This window comes from Terrapene carolina, unplaced genomic scaffold, assembly GCF_002925995.2.
Source record: "Terrapene carolina triunguis isolate 2854851 unplaced genomic scaffold, T_m_triunguis-2.0 Scaffold96, whole genome shotgun sequence".
Taxonomy (NCBI): Eukaryota; Metazoa; Chordata; order Testudines; family Emydidae; genus Terrapene; species Terrapene triunguis.
The window spans coordinates 30,720,719-30,741,145 of record NW_020664447.1 but is presented as its reverse complement, the minus strand read 5'-3'; the positions used below and the strand labels follow the sequence as shown (position 1 = coordinate 30,741,145).

The 20,427-nt window shown below is 48.9% G+C and overlaps 1 protein-coding gene across 1 annotated transcript in view; it reads left to right on the top strand.

Annotated features, from left to right (window-relative positions):
- The window catches only part of LRP4 (LDL receptor related protein 4), a 109,774-nt gene that overhangs the window by 48,750 nt on the left and 40,597 nt on the right, over window positions 1–20,427 (top strand). Inside the window, exon 2 of the mRNA XM_029911406.1 lies at window positions 3,436–3,582. Within this exon, the coding sequence (XP_029767266.1) occupies window positions 3,436–3,582 (147 nt within the window). The remainder of the gene's footprint in view (window positions 1–3,435; window positions 3,583–20,427) is intronic.

Below are 20,427 nucleotides of genomic sequence, written 5' to 3'. Positions count from 1 at the left end.
ATGGAGGGGATGGTATAATGGGATAGCCTAATTTTGGCAATTAATTGGTGTTTGACTATTAGCGGTAAATATGCCCAATGGCCTGTGATGGGATGTTAGATAGGGTGGGATCTGAGTTACTACAGAGAATTCTTTCCTGGGTGTCTGGCTGGTGAGTCTTGCCCACATGCTCAGGGTTTAGCTGATTGCCATATTTGGGGTCAGGAAGGAATTTTCCTCCAGGGCATATTGGCAGAGGCCCTGGGGGTTTTTCGCCTTCCTCTGCAGCGTCGGGTATGGAAGATTCTCTGCACCTTGAAATCTTTAAACCATGATTTGAGGACTTCAATGGCTCAAACATAGGTTTGATACAGGAGTGGGTGGGTGAGATTCTGTGGTCTGCGTTGTGCAGGAGGTCAGACTAGATGATCATAATGGTCCCTTCTGACCTTAAAGTCTATGATTCCCTTGGTCTCCTTTTCCCAGTCTTTCATCTTTGCACCTTTGTCCCAGCCCTTTACTCTTGAAGCATTTTTTCTTTCTTTTTTGCACCAAATGTTGACTATTCTCTATTCTTTAAAATTCCTTCTCAGAACATGTTTCCATGAAGTCTTTTAAAAGTTATGTGCAAAGGAGGCAGGGGAGAGGGGAAAAGCTTGTATGTCTCGTCTCCTCCTCCCCACAACTCTCCTTATGTTCTATTAAAGAAGGTCTAGGAGGCTTTAATTTAAAACAGATACACTAGAAGTTCAGATTTTATCAACCCTCTTTTTTTTCCTTTAAGGACTCTGTAGAGCACTAGTAGGTGTTTGACTTCAGATAGCATGGAACCTCCATTGCTGGTGTTGCTGATTAGCTCAGCATAGGGTTGGCAACTTTTTAATCACACAAAACTGAACACCCTTCCCCCACCCCCTTCTCCAAGGCCCCACCCCTTCTCCGAGGCCCTGCCCCCCCCCCCACTCCATCTCCCCTCCCTCCGTCACTTGTTCTCCCCCACCCTCACTCGCTTTCACTGGGCTGAGGCAGAGGGTTGGGGTGCAGGAGCGGGTGAGGGCTCCAGCTAGGGGTGCGGGCTTTGGAGTGGGGCCGGGGGATGAGGGGTTTAGGGTGCAGGCTGGGACAGGAGGTGAGAGGTGCGGGCTCTGGGTGGTGCTTACCTCAGGCAGCTCCCGGAAGCAACTGGCAGCTCCCTCCGGCTACTAGGCACAGAGGTGGCCAGGTGGCTCTGCACGCTGCGTCTGCCTGACAATGGGTGCTACAGAACCGGCACTTGGGCAGGGGCAGTGCGTAGAGTCTCCGTGGCCACTACTGCGCCTAGGGGCCGGACATGCTGGCCGCTTTCGGGAGTAGCGCGGAGCCAGGGCAGGCAGGGAACCTGCCTTAGCTCCGCTGTGCCGCTGACTGGATTTTTAGCGGTCTGGTCAGCGGTGCTGACTGGAGCCGCCAGGGTCCCTTTCCGACCAGGCGTTCAGGTTGAAAACCGGAAGCCTGGCAACCCTAGCTCAGCACTTTCTGGGTCTGATGGCCTCCTTTGTTTTCCTTCCTACTGAGTCATTCTGGAGTGCTCTGTATGTGTGTGTGTGTGGGGGGAGGGGGGGGGCTGGAACATCTGCAGCAAGTGTTCAGTATTGCCAGCCCATATGTTCAATAATCATGCACCAGACCCCCCAAATTCATGAGATTAGTTTAAAAATTGAGATATTTAAAGATTAATACTCGTCGTTTTTTGCCTCCCTTCTGGTTTTTCGCCTTGAAGAGAAGTGCCAGCTCCTTCTCCAATTTGTGCGCCATCATCTTAGGTTCAAAACTGACCCTTAAATACACCCCCACACACAAATACAGTTCTCCCTGTTCACTGCTCAAAGAGGGCTCTGCTTATCCCCTTCTGTTGCTGAGGGGGTGGGGAACTGCCACTCTGTCCCCCTCCCTAGTTTGGCTGTCCTACTCACTCTGCCTGCCTGCTCTCCCACGGTCTGGCGTTCCCCACCTGGCCCTGAATTCTCTTGCCCCTTCTATACTTCACTTCATTTCCCCTTACTTCACTTCATTTCCCCTCACAGCCTCCTACCAGTCACGTTCTCCTTCTCTGCCACGTTATGTTCCCCTAAGCACACCACTCTGTTCCTCCTGCTCCCCACATTCCCCAACTCCACATAGTTTCCTGTCCCATTTCCAGTATTACCAAACCCAAATGTTCAATATCAAGAGACAGGCCCCTAAAGATCATGAGACTTTTTAAAATAAAAGTTTTGTTTATATTTCCCTCCTGGTTTGTAAGCCCTTAAGATACACTCGAGTCCCATGTCAACGCTTTTCTCCGCAAGAGGCTAGAAACTGAGATACTCATGTAATTGAGATGCCAGGAGGGCTTTAACTAAAATATCAAATATTACAGGATTAGGCAACACTCTGTTATGTAACAGATTTGCCCTCCCTGCTGTCACTGTAGTTTCATTCCCACCTCCTTTGCATCCTCCTGGGAGATGGTGACCATCTTTCCTGGGGACAGCCAGCTCACTTTTGCATGCACAGATTAAAAAGACATGGTGGCCAACTTGCTGAGGGCAGTCTGTGGTTTCATTTCTCATTATCATCAGGGAGACTGGTGGCCATTTTGGATAAGGATAAAACTTCACAAGATTGAAGGCAGAAATCAGAAACGCATATGATTGTTTAGCACCCCTGACAATATCGCAAAACTTGGGATAAAATTGGAAGAGTTCTTAATTCACAAATCATAGAAATTTAAAGATGCAAATACCTATTAAGCCATCTTGTCCACCCATTCCTTTGGGTCTAGTGATGGAATATTCCCTATAGTCTGTTCACTATGGCCTTTGTCTTCCCTCTGTGGTCCTAGGTGACAGGGCTCCCACCTTATCCCTTGGAAATTGATGCCACAGCCTCACCCATCTCACTGTTACAGATCTTCTGGAAGATTCCACCCATGTTAACTTTTGTTCCGTTTTCTCTTAAATGGGTCCTGTGTTCTTCTCTTGTTTCCATGAACTCCACAACGAGGTGTGACAGCAAATGTCAGCAGATGAATTACAGTGAACCGTTTTAGATCCGTAGGGGTCTGCTCTTAGATGAACTAGACTCAAGTAAATAACAAAGATGCACCAGTGAGAAGGTGGCAGTTACAATTAAATTTAAGGAAGCCCAAATATCTGCCTGCTGTGCTGATCCCTAGGCCTCTTCCTGGCTGCTTGCTTTGTGTTGTTACCTCCACATAGTGTCACTCCGGGAATCTGTGCACATCATTGAGACCAAGGATGGAAGGTGTTTTTCTTTTTGCAATGGGTTGTATATGTGTATGCACACGTGTGCATGTGTGTTGTGTATGTGGGGAATAATTGTGATGTTTGGAAGCTGTTGCACTTACGTTAAAACAATGGGGTCCTTTCTCCCTCTCTCTGACAATTTGATTATTTTCTTTCTCTCCCCCTGCAGGTGTAACAAGCAGTACTGACTGTTCCTGTGGACGCAATCACTTTACTTGTGCAGTCAGTGCCTTTGGCGAGTGCACGTGCATCCCGGCTCAGTGGCAATGTGATGGTGACAATGACTGTGGGGACCACAGTGATGAAGATGGCTGCAGTAAGGAAATAACTCCTTTTGTGTGTACATGTGGGTGAGCACGCTAGCAGGCATGTGCAGGCAGGAGTGTGTGTGTGTGTGTGAGAGAGAGAGAGAGAGAAGGCTGAATATGAAGGTTTTAACTTTCCTCTATGAACCTGAGAACTCTTTGTCTGATTTAGAAGTTACAATGAGTTTGTCTTGGTTTGTTTCCCACGTGCTAACTGTCCTTTTTGACTGAGGCCTATTTCTGGAATAATAGAGAGCTATTGGTCAGGACTATGTGTATAGGTAGCGCAGGATGGGAATAGAGGAGGCAGCTGTAGTCAGAGTAGAAGTCAAAGAGGAGGCTTGCTCTGTACTATGCCCATGTTCAGTCCCCAGCATGCTTTAAAAACAAACAAACAAACTTTGATTTAATTCTGTTTGAGCTGGTGAAAATAGTTTTGAACTAAAATGTAAAACCTGTGAACAGACAGACACACCCAATGAGCCTACCTCTCTGCTCCACCCTCCCTTCAAATCAATTGCCCTTGGGCAATGTGTCTCCTTCACCAGCTGGCTCCTTTTTGGGAGCCCCAGTGGCCTTGACTGTATGAGATGCTTTTCCATTTATATTCACAACAGCTGAGGTTCACTAAGGTGCTTGAGATGATAGTCATCAGATTTCAGAGCTAGGGAGCTAGTAGCTGTGGGGCTCTGGACTCTGAGGCTCCCATATTCCCTGGTCTGACAAAGCCAAAATCCACTAACCTTGGGCATTGTGCAAGGCCCATTCTTGCTTTCTGGACTGGTTGGGGTCATGTGGGAGGAATTGTGTTTGTGTGGGGGAGGGAGAGTGTCCTCTTCCTCATGTGAAAGGGGCAGCTGCCCAGTAAATTGGTTTGTGTAGCTGAGCTATATAGGTGGAGAAAATAAACAAATGTGCGGTGTGAGTATGTTCTGGATAAGTGTGCCCTCCCTCCATCTTGTGGGCTGCAATGTTACCCACCCTGGGTGCTCTGTGAGGGGAGGGGAAAGCAGCTCTTCTAAGCTACACTCCTGTCATTCATTCACCTGTTGCTGTGGGATCCTGTGAGCGAGATCATCTGACAACTGATGTCCGTGTCTGTTTAGCTGTGTGCACAGATGAGAACTGATGAAAAGCTGGGCTCCCAGTGGGCCTAGCAGGAAGGAAAAGAATTAGAATGCAGAAGTCCTCTCCCTAGGACCACAAGGAAAGGCAGCTGCTTCCTTTACTCACCTCCTGGGATTTCACAGATTCCATTGGAGGATAAAAGCTCAACGTGAAGAATTACTTTTCTTCAAATGACCTAGTATCCAAAGGGAATCCAGGCCCCTCTCTCTAGTGGAGGTGGGGAAATCTTTCTCCATTGAGACGTGTGTCCCTACCCAACCTCTCCTTGTTCCCGCTGTTCTGACATCTGTGCAGGAGAAAATTTCATTCCCCTTGTGGAATGGAGTATTGGGGAATCCCACTGATGTTTCTCTGCCCCCTTTCGCTTCTCTGCGTAGATGTGGGAGAATCCTGCACTGCTGTAGGGAAGTTACCTTCCTCCCCAACCTTGGTTCCTGCATCTCTGGACAGAATATTTAGAAACATGGGAAACTCACAGGGGGAAAATAGGCCCTCAGGAAAATAAAGGGAGCAGGACTCTGACATAAAGGTGACCAGTGGGAAGAGAACCTGAGAACCCTGTGCAGGAAGCAGGGAAATAATCTGAGACAATATTTGGAGAGTCCAAGAACAAAGGAGGAAGTGGAACAACGGGGATAGAATCTGCCTAGACCTGCAGGACTGGGCCCAAGGGAGAAAAGCACAAAACCTCCAAGAAGAACTTTCATGTGCTGTGGAGGTGGGTGCCTGGGAGCCAGGGAAAATCTCGATCCCTGAAAAGGGTGGGAGGAGAGAAACAGGAACCCACCAGTTGCCTGTCTCAGGTTGAGAATAGGAGAGCTGAGGCAGGAATATCTGATAACCAAACACCCTGGGCTGATTTTGAAAATTGGTCTTGCTGGCCTCCAGTGCACTTACTGAGGCAGGATGGAGATACAAGGGAGACAGGGTCTACTTGGGCTTCACACAAACTGGGGAGGGGTGGAAAATTGATCTGTGATCAGATTGGCTGACCTCCCTATGATTGGGAGGGAGAAGAAATAAACATGGCAGTTGCAGGCAACCAAGTGAGCTATAAAGCCTGGGAATCTCAAGCCATCAACATGAATCAGTCTGAGTGACTGACCCTTTACACTCAGGGAGGGGAGATAACACAGCTGCAAACTGGGGGCAGCTCTCTGGAAAACAGCAAGTCTGAGACAGGAGTGATTAGACCCCCTGCTGCCAGACTATTGTGTGTAGTTCTGGTCTCCACAGTTTAGAAGGAGAGAGACAAACTGCTAGAGCATACAAAGAAGGGTAACAAAACTGGTAAAATGGGAGACAAGCTGGAAGGAGCTAAATTTATACAGGGTAGAAGTAACTTGAGGGGAGGGGTTGGAAAATGATCTGCCTCTATAAATACCTACAAGGAAACAGGGTAAATAAAGGGAAAGAATTCTTCAGCTCACAGCCAGGATAGGAAGGAAGGCAAAAGCAGAAGCTAGATCAGAGGTGGGCAAACTATGGGCCACATCCGGCCCATGGGACCGTCCTGCCTGGCCCTTGAGCTCCCGGCCAGGGAGGCTAGCCCCCGGCCCCTCCCCTGCTGTCCTCCCTCCCCCACAGCTACGCCACCGCGCAGGCAGTGCTCTGGGCAGCAGGGCTGCGCGCTCCTGCCAGGTAGTGCGGCAGCCAGACATGCTGCTCTGAGCAGCATGGTAAGGGGACCGGGGGGTTGGATAAGGGGCGGGACTCCCGGTGGGAAGAAAGGGAGCAGGGGGCGGTTGGATGGGGCGGAGGTTCTGGGGGGCGGTCAGGGGACAGGGAACGTGTGTGTGGGTTGGATAAGCGTGGGAGTCTCGGGGGCGGGGGTGTGGATGGGGTCAGGGGACGGGGAACAGGGAACAGGGGCGGTTGGATAGGCATGGGGTCCTGGGGGGCTGGGGTGTGGATAGGGGTCGGGGCAGTCAGGGGACTGGGAGCAGGGGAGGTTGGATAGGGGGTGGGGTCCTGGGGGGTGGTTAGGGGGCAAGGAGCGAGGGGAGTTGGATGGGTCAGGGGTGCTGAGGGGGGCAGTCAGGGGGCGGGAAGTTGGGGGGGGGATAGGGGGCGGGGACCAGTCTGTTTGGCGAGGCACAGCCTTCTCTACCGGCCCTCCATACAGTTTTGCAACTCCAATGTGGCCCTTGGGCCAAAAAGTTTGCCCACCCCGAGCTAGATGCTGGAGCTGAGGAGCTGGTGACTCTCACAAAGGACTTGAAAAGAACCGAGCATTCCCAGTTGCTAGGCTTACAGAGGCACTTGGAACACTTCTGCTCCATTGAGGCTGCTGAGTCGACTGAGTGGCTGTCTAGCATGCATCATGCTGCGTGATATTACTAGCCTGTTAGGAACAGGACAGCTTTGTGATGTGGGGTGCTGGTGACTGCTTTCTTTATTAATCTCCCATTCTTATGGTGAAAGCTTGCTAAAGCCAGTATTGCTGAATCCCTTTCCTAGCCTAGCTGTTAGTCTTCCCAGAGATGTCTGAAGGTGCTGGATTCTCACAAGCTCCTGGCAAAGCACCTTTAAGAGCACTCCCATCACAGCCTAACCCTTTCCTTCCTTCCATTTTCCCACTGTTCATGCAGCTTCTTCAAGATCCATATTCTGTCCCAGTTAGAGTTCCTGCTACTGCCGCTGCCTCCTCCTCCTCCTGTTGGATTTTGTCTGCTTCCAGCTCCCCTCTCTCATTGTCTCCTATTCTGAACTTGCCCTATTTCCTGTCTGCTCATTTTCACCATGTTTAAAACTCCTGGATTCCCAGGTAGCTTTTATAGGCATAAGTACCAGGCAGTGGGATAGGATTGCACACTTCCCTTCCAGAAGTTAAAGACCCAGTTAAGACATCATTGAGGTTCCTTGAAAACCATGGAACTAGGATTCAGACTGGAATGAGCCATATGATGTGTTTTGGTCCATGTATCTAGTTCTATGCAGCCACATGCGTGTTCCCATCTGAGACGGAGAAGAAAGTACAGGGACGAGCCTTCGGCAAGGTATGGTGCTATAGCTCCTCCTTTGGCCAATCAATGAAGTAATGTTGATGAGCTCCTGAGAGAGTCATGCCCAACTCCCGAGAGGGAGGGGACTGTGGGGACTTTAGAACTCATAACCCCAAAGGCAAACAGTGACCCAGACCCAAAGGTCTCAGCTCTTGAGGTGGGATCTATGTCCATAAAGTGTGGTGTATGCTGGAGTAATTGAGCTAGTTAATTGCAATTAACTAATTTTACATTAGTGCCATTTGTCAACCCCTTTGAAGTGTTAACGTGCTAATTGTTGTGGGGAGGGCTTGAAATGGAAGGTGAACAAGAAAGCAAGACATGTAGCAATGAAAGGGGATGTGTCAGCCCAAAGCGGGTGCAGGAAAGGGATGCACAGAGGAGAACATGTCATCCTTTACAAGTGGGCCTTGTCTCAAGTTTTCAGCTCTGTCTAACTATCGTGGCTACCAACCTTCTGTCAAATCTTCCCCCGGAGGAAGGAAATCTAACTCTCACCCCAAATCTAGGGCCATGTCTACACTGGCAAGTTTCTGCGCAGTAAAGCAGCTTTCTGCAGTGTAACTCCCGAGGTGTACGCACCGCCAAGCCACTTAATGCGCAGAAACGGCGCAGTTGCAGTGCTGTAAAAAAATCACCCCGACGAGAGGTGTACAGCTTTCTGCGCCGGGGCTACAGTGTCGCAGTGCCAGTCAGACACCCTGGTCGATTACAGCGCTGCAGTTGGCCTCCAGGAGGTGTCCCACAATGCCTGTTCTCGCCTCTCTGGTCATCAGTTTGAACTCTACTGCCCTGCCCTCAGGTGACCAACTATGAGCCCCATCCCTTAAATTCCTTGGGAATTTTGAAAGACCCCTTCCTGTTTGCTCGGTGATGCGTGCAGTGGTCTCAGCGCATCTTTCCAGGTGACCATGCCTGCTCCATGCACCAGGCGATCCTCCACTTGGAGCAATGCCGAGCTGCTGGACCTCATCAGCATTTGGGAAGAGGAGGCTGTCCAGTCCCAGCTGCACTCCAGCCGTAGGAATTATGATACATACAGACAAATTTCACGATGCATGTCAGAAAGGGGCCATGACCGGCACACTCTGCAGTGCAGGGTCAAAGTGAAGGAGCTGCGGAACGCCTACTACAAGGCATGGGAGGCAAACCGCCGCTCTGGTGCTGCGCCCACGAGCTGCTGGTTCTACAAAGAGCTGGACGCGATACTCGGTGGTGACCCCGCCTCCACTGTGAAGGCCACTGTGGATACTTCGGTGGCTCACGTGCCAGGTGAGAGTGGACTGAGCCAGGAGGAGGAAATCTTGGACGAGGATGTGGAGGGGGAGGGGGACGCAGAGGATGATTCAGAGGTCAATGATACATGCAACCAGGAGCTCTTCTTTACCCCAGAGGAGGCTAAGCAGTCACAGCGATGGGAGCTTGGTGAAGCACAGGAGAGGAGGCCCCTGGTAAGTGGCTTTGATTTTGGGAATTGCTGAAGCAAGTTATTGGGGGCAGGGGGGTTGCAGAAAGCAGGCTTGTGTCTTTATGATGCGCGTACCACCACATGCCCAGTCTGAGCGATGGAACAGGGTGTTGATTGACTCCCTCAGTTCATGGGAATCTGCCTCCGAGATCTCCAGGAAACTCTCATGGAGATACTGGGCAATCCACTGCCGCAGGTTCTTTGGCAGAGCTGCTTTGTTTCTTGCCCCCTTAAGGGTAACTTTCCTGTGCCACTCTGCCGTCACTGGCAGGTGGTGGGGGGGATGACCAATGCTGCGCACAGGTGAGCTGCATAAGGGCCAGGGCAGAAGCCACAGTCTTGGAGAAGACCCTCCCTTAATTCCCTGCTCACCCTCAGCAGCGAGATATCTTCCATAATTAACACAGCCTGTGGAAAATGTGGGGACAGTAATGATTATAAGGCCCCCACCTACAGTGGTGGCTCTCCCCAAGAGCCACGTGCCCAGTGTACAGTACGGTCCTGGAACACTGATTTCCCCTTCTGCTCCTGCGGCTACTCACCATTTTGGGGGTCTTGTGTCTCATGTGTGCTTGCCTGGGGACAGCCAGTTAGTGACAGGTACGTGAATAGTGGCTGTGTTTTAAATCACTGAATCAGTGGTCTGTGTGTTGGAAACAATACTGCTTCTGTAAAATGTTGCATTTTGGCTTCACAGATATGACCTTGGGAGCCCAGCCTCCCTCTTTGTTATCGCCAGCTGAACGGCTGAGCAGAATTAGAAAGCGGCCACGAAGAACTAAAGAGGACTTTCTGCGTGATGTCACGATGCACTCCATGGCTGAAAAACAAGAATTGATGGAGTGGCGGGGCAGCGAGAAGAGGGACCAAAAGGAGAACGCGGCGTGCCAGAACGAAGCCACGGAGGGGCTCTTAAACGTTATGGAGCGCCAAGTGGACACGCTCCAGGCGCTACTAGCACTGCAAACTGAGCAGCTCTGTGCCCGCCCCCCCCTGCAACTGTTGTCGCAAAACACCCCCCTCCCCCCCCCCCCCCCCCCCCCCCAGACGCCGCCAACACACTATCAACCTCCTGGCTCCAGTCTGTACCTGCTGCATTTCATTCCTGCCCAGTCACAGTCCAGCCCTGCAGATTCCCAGTACCCGCTGCACTCAACACCAGTCCCTCTGCTGAAGAACAGTACCTGCTGCACTGTACTCCAAAGGAGAAGGTTGCATATGATACCTGGACATACACAAATCTTTAACGGTCCTGGGACCCCACCTCCTCCTGAGACCCTTCCATCCCCCACAGTGCTGATGTGTTTTTTGTTTGTCTCTCTCCTCCTGTTGTTGTGTTTTAATAAAAGAATTGTTTTGGTTTGAAAGCAATCTTTATTCCATTAATTGAAACCAAACAGAGCCCTGCAAAGCAACAGGCAATTTTCTTAAATCTCCGCAGTGCATCGTCTGCACCAATCACAATCACCTCCTAGCATTACAAGCACTGCACTCCCAAGCATAGCAACAAATATTAGTGGCTTTCAGCTTCAAATTGCTACCTCAGGGCATCCCTGATCCTTATGGCCCCGCTCTGCGCCCAACTAATAGCCCTGGTCTCTCGCTGTTCAAATTCAGCCCCCAGGTGCTGAGCCTCAGTGGTCCAGCCCTAAGTGAAACTTTCACCCTTCCCTTCACAAATATTATGGAGTGCACAGCATGCAGCTATAAGCATAGGAATATTGTCATCAGCCAGGTTCAGTCTCCTATATAGGTAGTGCCAGCGGGGCCTTTAAACGGCCAAAAGCACACTCAACAAGTATTTTGCACTTGCTCAGCCTGTTGTTGAGCTGCTCCTTGCTGTCAAGGTTCCCGTATATGGCTTCATAAGCCACAGCATTAAGGGGTAGGCAGGGTCTCCCAGGATCAGAATGGGCATTTCGACTTCTCCTACGGTGATCTTCTGGTCCGGGAAGAAAGTTCCTCCTTGCAGCTTCCTGAACAGGCCCATGTTCCGAAAGATGCCTGCATCATGCATCTTTCCGGACAAGCCTGCGTTAATGTCCGTGAAATGTCCACAGTGATCCACAAGCGCTTGGAGAACCATAGAGAAATACCCCTTCAGATTAATGTACTTAGTGGCTAGATGGTCTGGTGCCAGAATTGGAATAGGCATGCCATCTATCGCCCCTCCACAGTTAGGGAAGCTCATTTGTGCAAAACCATCCACAATGTCACACATGTTGCCAAGAGTCACGGTCTTTCGGAGCTGGATGCAATTAATGGCCCTGCACACTTCTGTCAACACGAATCCAACGGTCGACTTTCCCACTCCAAACTGGTTAGTGACCGATCGGTAGCAGTCTGGAGTAGCCAGTTTCCACAGTGCAATTGCCACGCACTTCTCTAATGACAGGGCAGCTCTCATTCTCATGTCCTTGCACCGCAGGGCTGGGGCGAGCTCATCACACAGTCCCATAAATGTGGCTTTCCTCATCCAAAAGTTCTGCAGCCACTGCAGCCCAGACGTGCATGACAAATAAGCATTCGGTGCTTATTTCCAGAGCCCAAAAGCAGCATTCCACTGTGGTCAGCACGTCCGTGAATGCCACAAGTAATCTTGTGTCGTAGCTACTATACGTGGCAAGAGCAATGTCGCACTCCTCTTGCCTTTGTAGTTTAAGGAATAACTCCACTGCCACTCGTCACGTGTTAGTGAGATCGAGCAGCATATTGGTCACCACTGCAGGATCCATTCCTTCAGACTGAAGAGGCAGAGCGCGCAGTACACAAACCATTGAAAGATAGCGCCAAATGCAGATGGAAGCACAGGGATTGCTGGGATGCGAAGCAATGCATCACAGGGCATTGGGACAGGACCCAGGATGCCCCACGACCCCCTCCACCTTCCCACAAGTCTTAGCGGCAGAAGAGGAAGAGATGCTCTGTGGGATAGCTGCCCAGAGTGCACTGCTCCAAATACTGATGCAAGTGCCACAAGTGTGAACACGCCATTGTGCAGGCAGTTGACAGTGTGAACACGCAACCGTGGTTTCTTTTCAGTGCTCTCTGAGCGATGATGTAACTCTGCCAGTGTAGACATACCCAAAGTGTGTGTGTGCGTGTGTGTAGAGTTTCTCCCCTATATTTCCAGTTTAAGGAGAACGAATGCACCAGTGAGTAAAGGCATTGGAGTAGCCTTTTTTCCATTTCCATCTATGAAGCAAGTTTGCATGGTTTCTGGGTTAGTCACTCTTCCTTTGTTCCCCACTTGTTACCCTTCCTCCTTGCTCCAGCCCCTGCCTGGCTTCCCTGAGGCTTTGCTCAGTTTTATTGCATCAGAGTAACTGGTGTATCTGACTTGCACAGGGTCTTCCCCTGGCCGTGAGGATTATCAGTAATGGCCTGGGCAAGGAGAACCTACCCTCTGCCAGCATATGTGTTCTCTGCCTACCTCTCTGTGGCAGGGACTGCTTCCCTCCCAAAGCTGAACCCCTGCTATTACGGGAGCCAATTAGTCCATTTCATATTTGCTTCCTGCTCTGGTTCATGTTTAGAAGCCAAAGTGCTGTAGTAATAATAGTAATAAGCACCCTCGCAGCTGTCATGCCAGCTTCATAGACTTTCTTTCGGGTGTCAGCTCTTTGGCTCCATGACAGCATCTGTTTTGGAACCACTTGCTACATGTGCCAAAGCAGCTCAGCTGCCTACACACCTTAGCCCAGCAGAGGCTGCCTGGGATTGTTGCTAACCAAAGCAGAGTGTAGGCAGAAGACTGGTCTTCTTGTCTGCATTCACTTTCAAGTGCAGCCTGGCCCTTTCCTAGTCACTGGGAATATTTCTGTCTTTTTTTTTTTTTTTTGTACATGTGGGTACCACTTTATGAGGCCAAGGTGGGAGGAGAACTGAGTAAATTCAGCCTCAGCCTTGACAAACTGGCCGCTTCCCGAAAGATTTCTTTGTTTCATCCCAGCTGTCCCCTTTTCTATGGAGTCTTCCTGCTCTGATGAACATACTCCACCTGTGCTTGTATTGGCCCCGTTCTGCCTTTGAACGGTCGGCTCTTTGGGATTTGCTTGCTTGACCCAACATCCTGTTGTGCCACACTTTCTGGGCTTAAGGAGAGTGGGGGACTGGTTACTCTTTTCGTCCTAGGTTATTGAAAATGGGATAAAACTCCACTGCTCTGAACCCAGTAGGAAGTGTAGACAGCTTCTCTTGAGCCACAGGAGTGTGTAACTCATTTTGTTTGAGACATTTTCCTGGGCTCTGTGTCTCTTTTCACCTATGAGAACTGGGCTGTGTGTGAGATTACTAAACTAATCTGTCCCAGACCAAAACTGTGAGGTGATGCTAAGGGTAAAAATTCTTACAGCAGCCTTTTGCTGTAGTTAGTGTGTAAATAAAAAAACAAACACATACTCTATAAACTACATAAATTCCTGATTTTTGAGCAATGGTTAAAAGTTCAGGTTAAACTTAAAAGAATCCCCAACCTTTGAAAGTCTGGAAATTCAAAATAAAGTCCACAACCTACATTACCTCTACCCCTGAAGTGACACCAGCCCCACATCTGCCCTACTTTGGGGATTTTGGCTTTGCAGTTGGCTTAATTCATATCTCTGAAACTAACAGACAAATCACATCACAGAAGATATGGTGCTCCCAGGCACTGGCCCTTGCCACTTCAGGATTGCAAAGGATTTGGTGCTTGTCACAGATGGTCCCTTTCTATTTCTGTCTCACTTTTGCACAGCTTGTGTGGGAGTCCAGATTTTCTGACAGTACATTTGAACATCGAATTCAATGATACCACTAGAGGGAGTATTTTCTATTTTGGTTTCTGGAGAAATAACAGCAAAATGTAGTGGCCCCTGCTGAGCATCCTGATTTCTGCTCAAGGCTGGATTAAGGGTCTCAGTCTTCTATCTGGGGCCTGCTGCACACTCTGCTGATTTCCTTTAGCTAGTAAGCATCAGCAACTAACAAAGGCACGGTGTCCCTGGCCTCTGTGCGTGGAGCAGACCTGTGTGATGTGCTCTCAGCTGGTCCCCCAAACTCTGGGGAGGCACCACTGGGAAAGAAGGGGTGGGGAAAGTCAACTCTAAGGGCATTCTCCTCCTCAGCAAATGTGTGGAGCATGATTGCTTATCACAAATACCATCTTTAAACAGACGGACAAATATAAGACCACTTGGAAACACCCACATTCTGGACACTGGTATCTTCTTGACTATGTCATCGTTGGAGCCCATGATTGTACTGATATCCATATTACATGAGCGATGAAAGGTATGGATGTCTGCTGGACAGGGCATTGTTTGGTCAGATCAATTATGAACACGTGGCTTGCACCACAACACCAAAACAACCGAAAGGAATGCGGAAGAGATTTAACATTAGGGCATTTCAAAATCATGCTAGTTGTGAGACCCTTCAGCAACACCTCATTGAGAGGCTCTCTGACCTACCTGACAACAGCAGTGATATCCAAACACATTGGGAGGAGTTCAAGACCATTATTCACAAGGCATGTGCTGAATCGATTGGATACTCCACTCACCACCATCAGGATTGGTTTGATGAGAACAGCAAGGAAATCCTAGCACCAACTCTTCAGATGAGAAGCACATTTTGCACTTGGCAAAATGAACCCTCTAACCAGCAAAAACAAGAGACTTATCAGCTTAAAGCTGTAGCTCAAAGGAGGCTGTGTGACATCAAGAATCAGTGGTGGCATGCAAAGCCCATGGAGAGCCAGAACTTCGCTGATCAACATGATATGAGAAGTTTTTTTCAAGCAATGAAAGCCATCTATGGGCCAACCTCAAGTGGCACAACCCCTCTGCAATCTCAGGACAGCTCCACCCTTCTTAAGGACAATGTAGCTCTCAAGCAACGTTGGAAGGATCACTTTGAGACTGTATTAAACCATGGATCTAAAGTCTCAGCTGCCAGCATTGAGTCCATTCCCCAGCAGCCAGTAATAGAACCTCTTGCTGGCCCCCATCTTCTGAGGAAGTTTGGCGAGCCATCACTCGGACTAGAAACAACAAGGCACCAGGCCCAGATGGCATCCCCATGGAGGTCTTCAAAACTGGTGGAATAGCACTCGTGCAAAAACTTCATCAACTACTTGTTAGAATTTGGGTTAATGAGGAAATTCTACCTGACCTAAAGAATGCCAATATTGTGACCCTTTTTCAGAAAGGGGACAAGTCAATGTGCGGGAATTACCGAGGCATTGCCCTCCTCTCCATTGTGGGGAAGATCTTTGCTCACATCCTTTTGAACCATCTCCTCCCTCTTGCCGAAGATATCCTTCCGGAATCCCAATGTGGTTTCAGACCGTCTCGGGGCACCACTGACATGATTTTTGTTGCACGACAAATCCAAGAGAACAATACCAGCCATTGTTTATGGCATTTATTGACTTAACTAAGGCCTTTGATTCCATCAATCATGAAGCATTATGGAAAGTGCTATTTAGGTTTGGTTGTCCATTCAAGTTCATTCACGTTCTCAGGCTACTTCATGATGAGATGACTGCCACCGTCCTCTGTAATTGGTTGTAGACAGACCTGTTTACCATCTGTACTGGTGTTAAGCAGGGCTGTGTTATTGCCTCAACCCTTTTTTCCATCTACCTTGCTGTGATCTTGATTCTTATTCATGGCTGCCTTTCTTCTGGAGTTGGGATTGAATATTGCGTGGCTGGCCAGCTCTTCAACCTGTGACGTCTTTATTCTAAAACTAAGGTCAGCAGGACTGTTATTACCAACCTTCAGTATGCTGAAGACTGTGCTATCCTTGCGCACACCAAGGCTGACTTGCAGTCTATCCTAGATCTTTTCTCAGGTGCCTTTCTCAGGCCTTTCATAGCCTGGGACTTTCCCTCAACATTGGGAAGACTAAGGTTCTCCACCAGCCTGTCCCAGCGCAGGTTGCCTCCCTTCTCACACAATTGTCATCAGTGGTGAACTCCTGGAAAACGTTGAGCATTTCCCTTACTTTGTCTGTCTGGGAGAGGTGGCTACCAATCTTAATGTGCAGATCGAACATAGGATCCATTATGCCAGCGCGTCCTTTGAAATGTTGCTTTATTGATAGAGAGCTGCAGATGGAAACTAAGATCCTTGTCTACAATGCAGTAGTTATCCCCACTATTCTTTTTTGTTGAGACATGGGTGACATACTGAAGCCATCTTAAGTGTCTGGTGTGGTGCCACCAGTGCTGCCTTAGGAAGGTTCTCCATATCAGATGGGAAGATCGTCGCACCAATGCCAGCGCGCTCTCTGAAGCTAACATCACCAATGTTGAGGCAAAGATTATGAACCATCAATTTTGCTGGGCTGGCCATTATGTGCAGATGGGGATACTCTTCTTCAGAAGCAAGTTCTCTTTTTTCTCAACTTAGTCATGGTAAGAGGACTCGCGGGGACCAGAAATGTTACAAAGACACCAGGAAAGTATATCTTCAGAAGGGAGGCGTTGACCCCATGAATTGGGACAAGCTGGCTGGCATTGCATCATACCTCAAGCCTCAGCGCGTTTTGAGAGAATTGCCTTACTCGAGAGGCTGAGAAATGGCAGAGGAGGAAGGAAAGGGTACAGCATCCCAGCCAGCAGTTGTGCTCTCTCCAAGCAACCACCTGTCAAATATGTGGAAAAACCTGTAGAGCATGGATTGGACTCCTCAGCCATCTTACGTCTAAGTAATGACTCCCCCCCCCTCCCCCCCAGCAGACATCATCCTCGTATCGAGGGATAGCTGATGATGATGATGGCTCTCAGCTGGAGAGCAGCATATTGAGTTATTTGTGAGGCTCAAACCCAGCCTGGAGATAGTGTTATGAAATGTTAATGTAGATTCTGTGAAGAATATAAAAAGCAACCTCTCTCTTTCTTGGTGTCAAGCGAACTGCCCATCTGGTAAGGACTGTGAGGCACTTGCTTTCCTGGGTGCCAGGTGATTTCTGCCGCAGCACAAAGCAGGGCTAGAGCATTCCAAGGACTGTGGGACATGATTCAGCCGGTTCATCTTTCATGACTTTTCCCCCCCAGCACCATAAAAACCAGCGGGAAGTAGTGGATACAACATGTCTACGGTAGATCTAGCTCTGCTGAAATCTTGGATGACTTCCAGTGTGATTGTGCAATAGGGATTAGTATGGAATTGGTCAGGAGTTCAAAGGCCTTTTTGTGTTGGTCACTGGCAGTAGGCAGAATTAGCCTGTGGAACTCATTACCACAAGGTACCAACTGAGGCTAAGGAGGATTAAAAAAAGGATTAGCTATATATGGTTAGTGAGAACATCCACAGTAACATTACAGAGGATTACAAATACAGTACATAAAATTAATGCATAAAATTAGCTGATGAGAGGTAGAAGGGAGTGAGTTTAGGAATAAGTTTACCCTCTGGGGATGCTGTTGCATAATGGCACACATGGGGGGTTTCCTACATTTTCCTCTGAAGCATCTGCTACTGGCCACTGTCAGGATAGGTCCACACCGCAAAAAAGGTGTTCTTAATTGGGGTAGGTAGCTAGCATTAATGTTGGCTAATTCAGTGGAGATATGGCAACTCAGTTTTTAGGCTTGAACTCAAGCTGCTAACCTGAGTGGAAAGTTCAGTTGCTGTGTTTTTGCTGCTGTTTTAAATCCATGTTAGCTAACTCTTTTTTTTTTTTTTTTTTTTCTTTTTCTCCCAGCCCCAGGATTAGATGGACACTAGTGGTCTGGTCTGAGCTGGCAATTCCTATGTTCTGTGAAACTTCAGCCTTGGGTTTCTTTACAGGAGGCTCTTGAAGAGACGGGCTCTATCTGTGCCCTGGTGTTGTCTGGGCTCGCAGACACACTTGCTATCTGCTGGGGTGGGAGTGGGGCCCTTCTTTGCATGTAGCAGTTTCTGTGTGTCATTTTCTTTTTCCTAGCTCCTCAAGCTTATTTTCCATATTTAAAGAGAGTATGAAATTGGCTGAACTGCTCCCTGTAGGGGTGGAATTTAATTTTGCGCAGTTACCTCATGAAGAGAAGCAGGAGTTCAATGGGATGTTGGTATCAGCTGTGAACCAGTGCTAATGGCCTAAACCTCTGGGAGCCTGAAAAATTCTTCCCTAGAGAGTCAGTATGCAAATTCCCTTCCAGGCAGCTCCTGCGCAGCCCTTTGGTGATTAGTCATGCTGGAACTGGGGAGAGCAGACAGTAATGCATATGTTGGGGGGGGAGGGGAGGGGCGGATGGTTTTAGCCTTGAAACTGCTGCTGAGGCCAGGAAGGGTCTGGTCTGTGTGCAGTCTACAGAGGCTGCATTGATGGGAGAGAGGCAGAGCTATGGGCTTGTCTTGTCTCTCAAGATCCGAGAACCTGCACTTCCTGGTTGGTTTTTTTGGGGGAGTAAAGTTTGGGGAGGGGGTGTGGCCCCCTCTTCCTGCCATGGGGCAGGAGGGGAATTCCAGTCTCCATGTTCAGTCAGCACTGGGATTCTCTAGGAGGAGGTTGTTGGAGGTGTGCACCCTCCTTGAAGGAGAGCATGGTCAAAGGAAACAAACCAGCAGCTAGAAAACCTGCTCTGCTGTTGAGTCTCTGGTTGGTAAATGTAGAGACGTGAATGTGTGCCTTCCTCTCCATCCAGGCCTCAGACAGGTGGGAGGTTACGTCGACACATGGAGAGGCAACCTGCGGCAGCAAGACTCAGAGCCTGGGTCAATAGACTCAGAATTGTGCTACAGTGCTAAAAATTGCTGTATTGACATTAGGGCTCTGAAGCCTTAGAGGGTGGTGGGCATCAGTGCCCGAGCTCCAGCCTGAGTCACAATATTTATACAGCTTTTTTTAATGCTGTAGCATGAGCCCTGTGAGCCCAAGTCCATTGACTGGGCTCTGAGACTTGCTGCTCTGGGCTGTGGAGATGTATCCGAAAAAGCTAGGTGTAATTTGAACACAGGTCTTTGTAGAATCCTAGGCAATAAAAATGGAAAAGGCCTTTTGGATCCTCCAGTCTGTCTCTCTGGGGCCAGTGCAGGATTCTGTAGAGATTTGTCCAGTGCTGTTTTAAATGCTCTGTGTGGTGGGGCTTCTGCTCCTTCCCTGGGGAGAATATCCTATACCCTGAGATACCTCATTGTCAGGAAGTTTTCCTTCATATTTGGCCTACTTGTCCCCTCTTAATTTCAGCCCATTGCACCTACTTATATCCCTATGTATCACTCTAAATAGGGGTGAATGAAATCTCCATTGTGAATGTTCTTTTCAACAGATGTCTTGTTTTGAGTCCCCTAAACTTCTGTAAAGTTGTATTGTACCTACAGCTTTTGTTTAGTTACAAAGTATCTCTAAGACCAGTCAGTGGCTGTGGTGGGATTAGAGTTCAGGTCCTCTTAGCTTCCAGCCCTGTGCCTAGTCTGCCATCCCATGTGGCTTTTGCTATAATGGAAGGGAGAACTGTTCTTCTTTTCAGTTTCCTCCATGGAACCGCATTGTCAGCTGGAGGGGCTAGCATTTCAGTAGATAGTGTTTAAGGGTGAAACCATGTTGTAGTGATTTAGCTCATTTAAGAGAGTAAAAGTGGGATGGAAAGTGGGAGTCCTGAGAGGTGGTCAAAAAAGCACACTCAGCACTTAAATACCAGGGTGCTAGCTGCCTTACCTTAGCTAGAGAAGGGTGACAAACAGGCTGGGATGCAGAGGGGCTATGCACTGAGGAATTGGGATGAGCTGCAGAGGTGCCCTGCGTTAGGAGATGAACCCTGTCCCAGGATGCACCAAACAGAGAAAAGACCTAGCAAAAGGACCTGAAGTTGCACTTAGGAAGGGGGAACCATGTGTCTGTGAGGCAGAGCAGGCCCTAGACCTCTTGCACCTTTGTGCTGTTATCTTGGGAACTCTCTGGACAGGCGCTCGGTTCCTTGCCATTTTCCACCTATAGTAGAGAGCCATGCACGCTTCTGGGCTTAAGTACCTACTATTCCTGCTGAGAAGGGAGAATATTGGGTCCTACGGAGAGGCCTGTTAGGAGGTTTCAGAGTAGCAGCCGTGTTAGTCTGTATCCGCAAAAAGAACAGGAGTACTTGTGGCACCTTAGAGACTAACAAATTTATTAGAGCATAAGCTTTCGTGGGCTACAGCCCACTTCTTCGGATGCATATAGAGTGAAACATATATTGAGGAGATATATATACACACACATACAGAGAGCATGAACAGGTGGGAGTTGTCTTACCAACTCTGAGAGGCCAATTAAGTAAGAGGGAGGAAAAAAAAAAACGTTTGAAG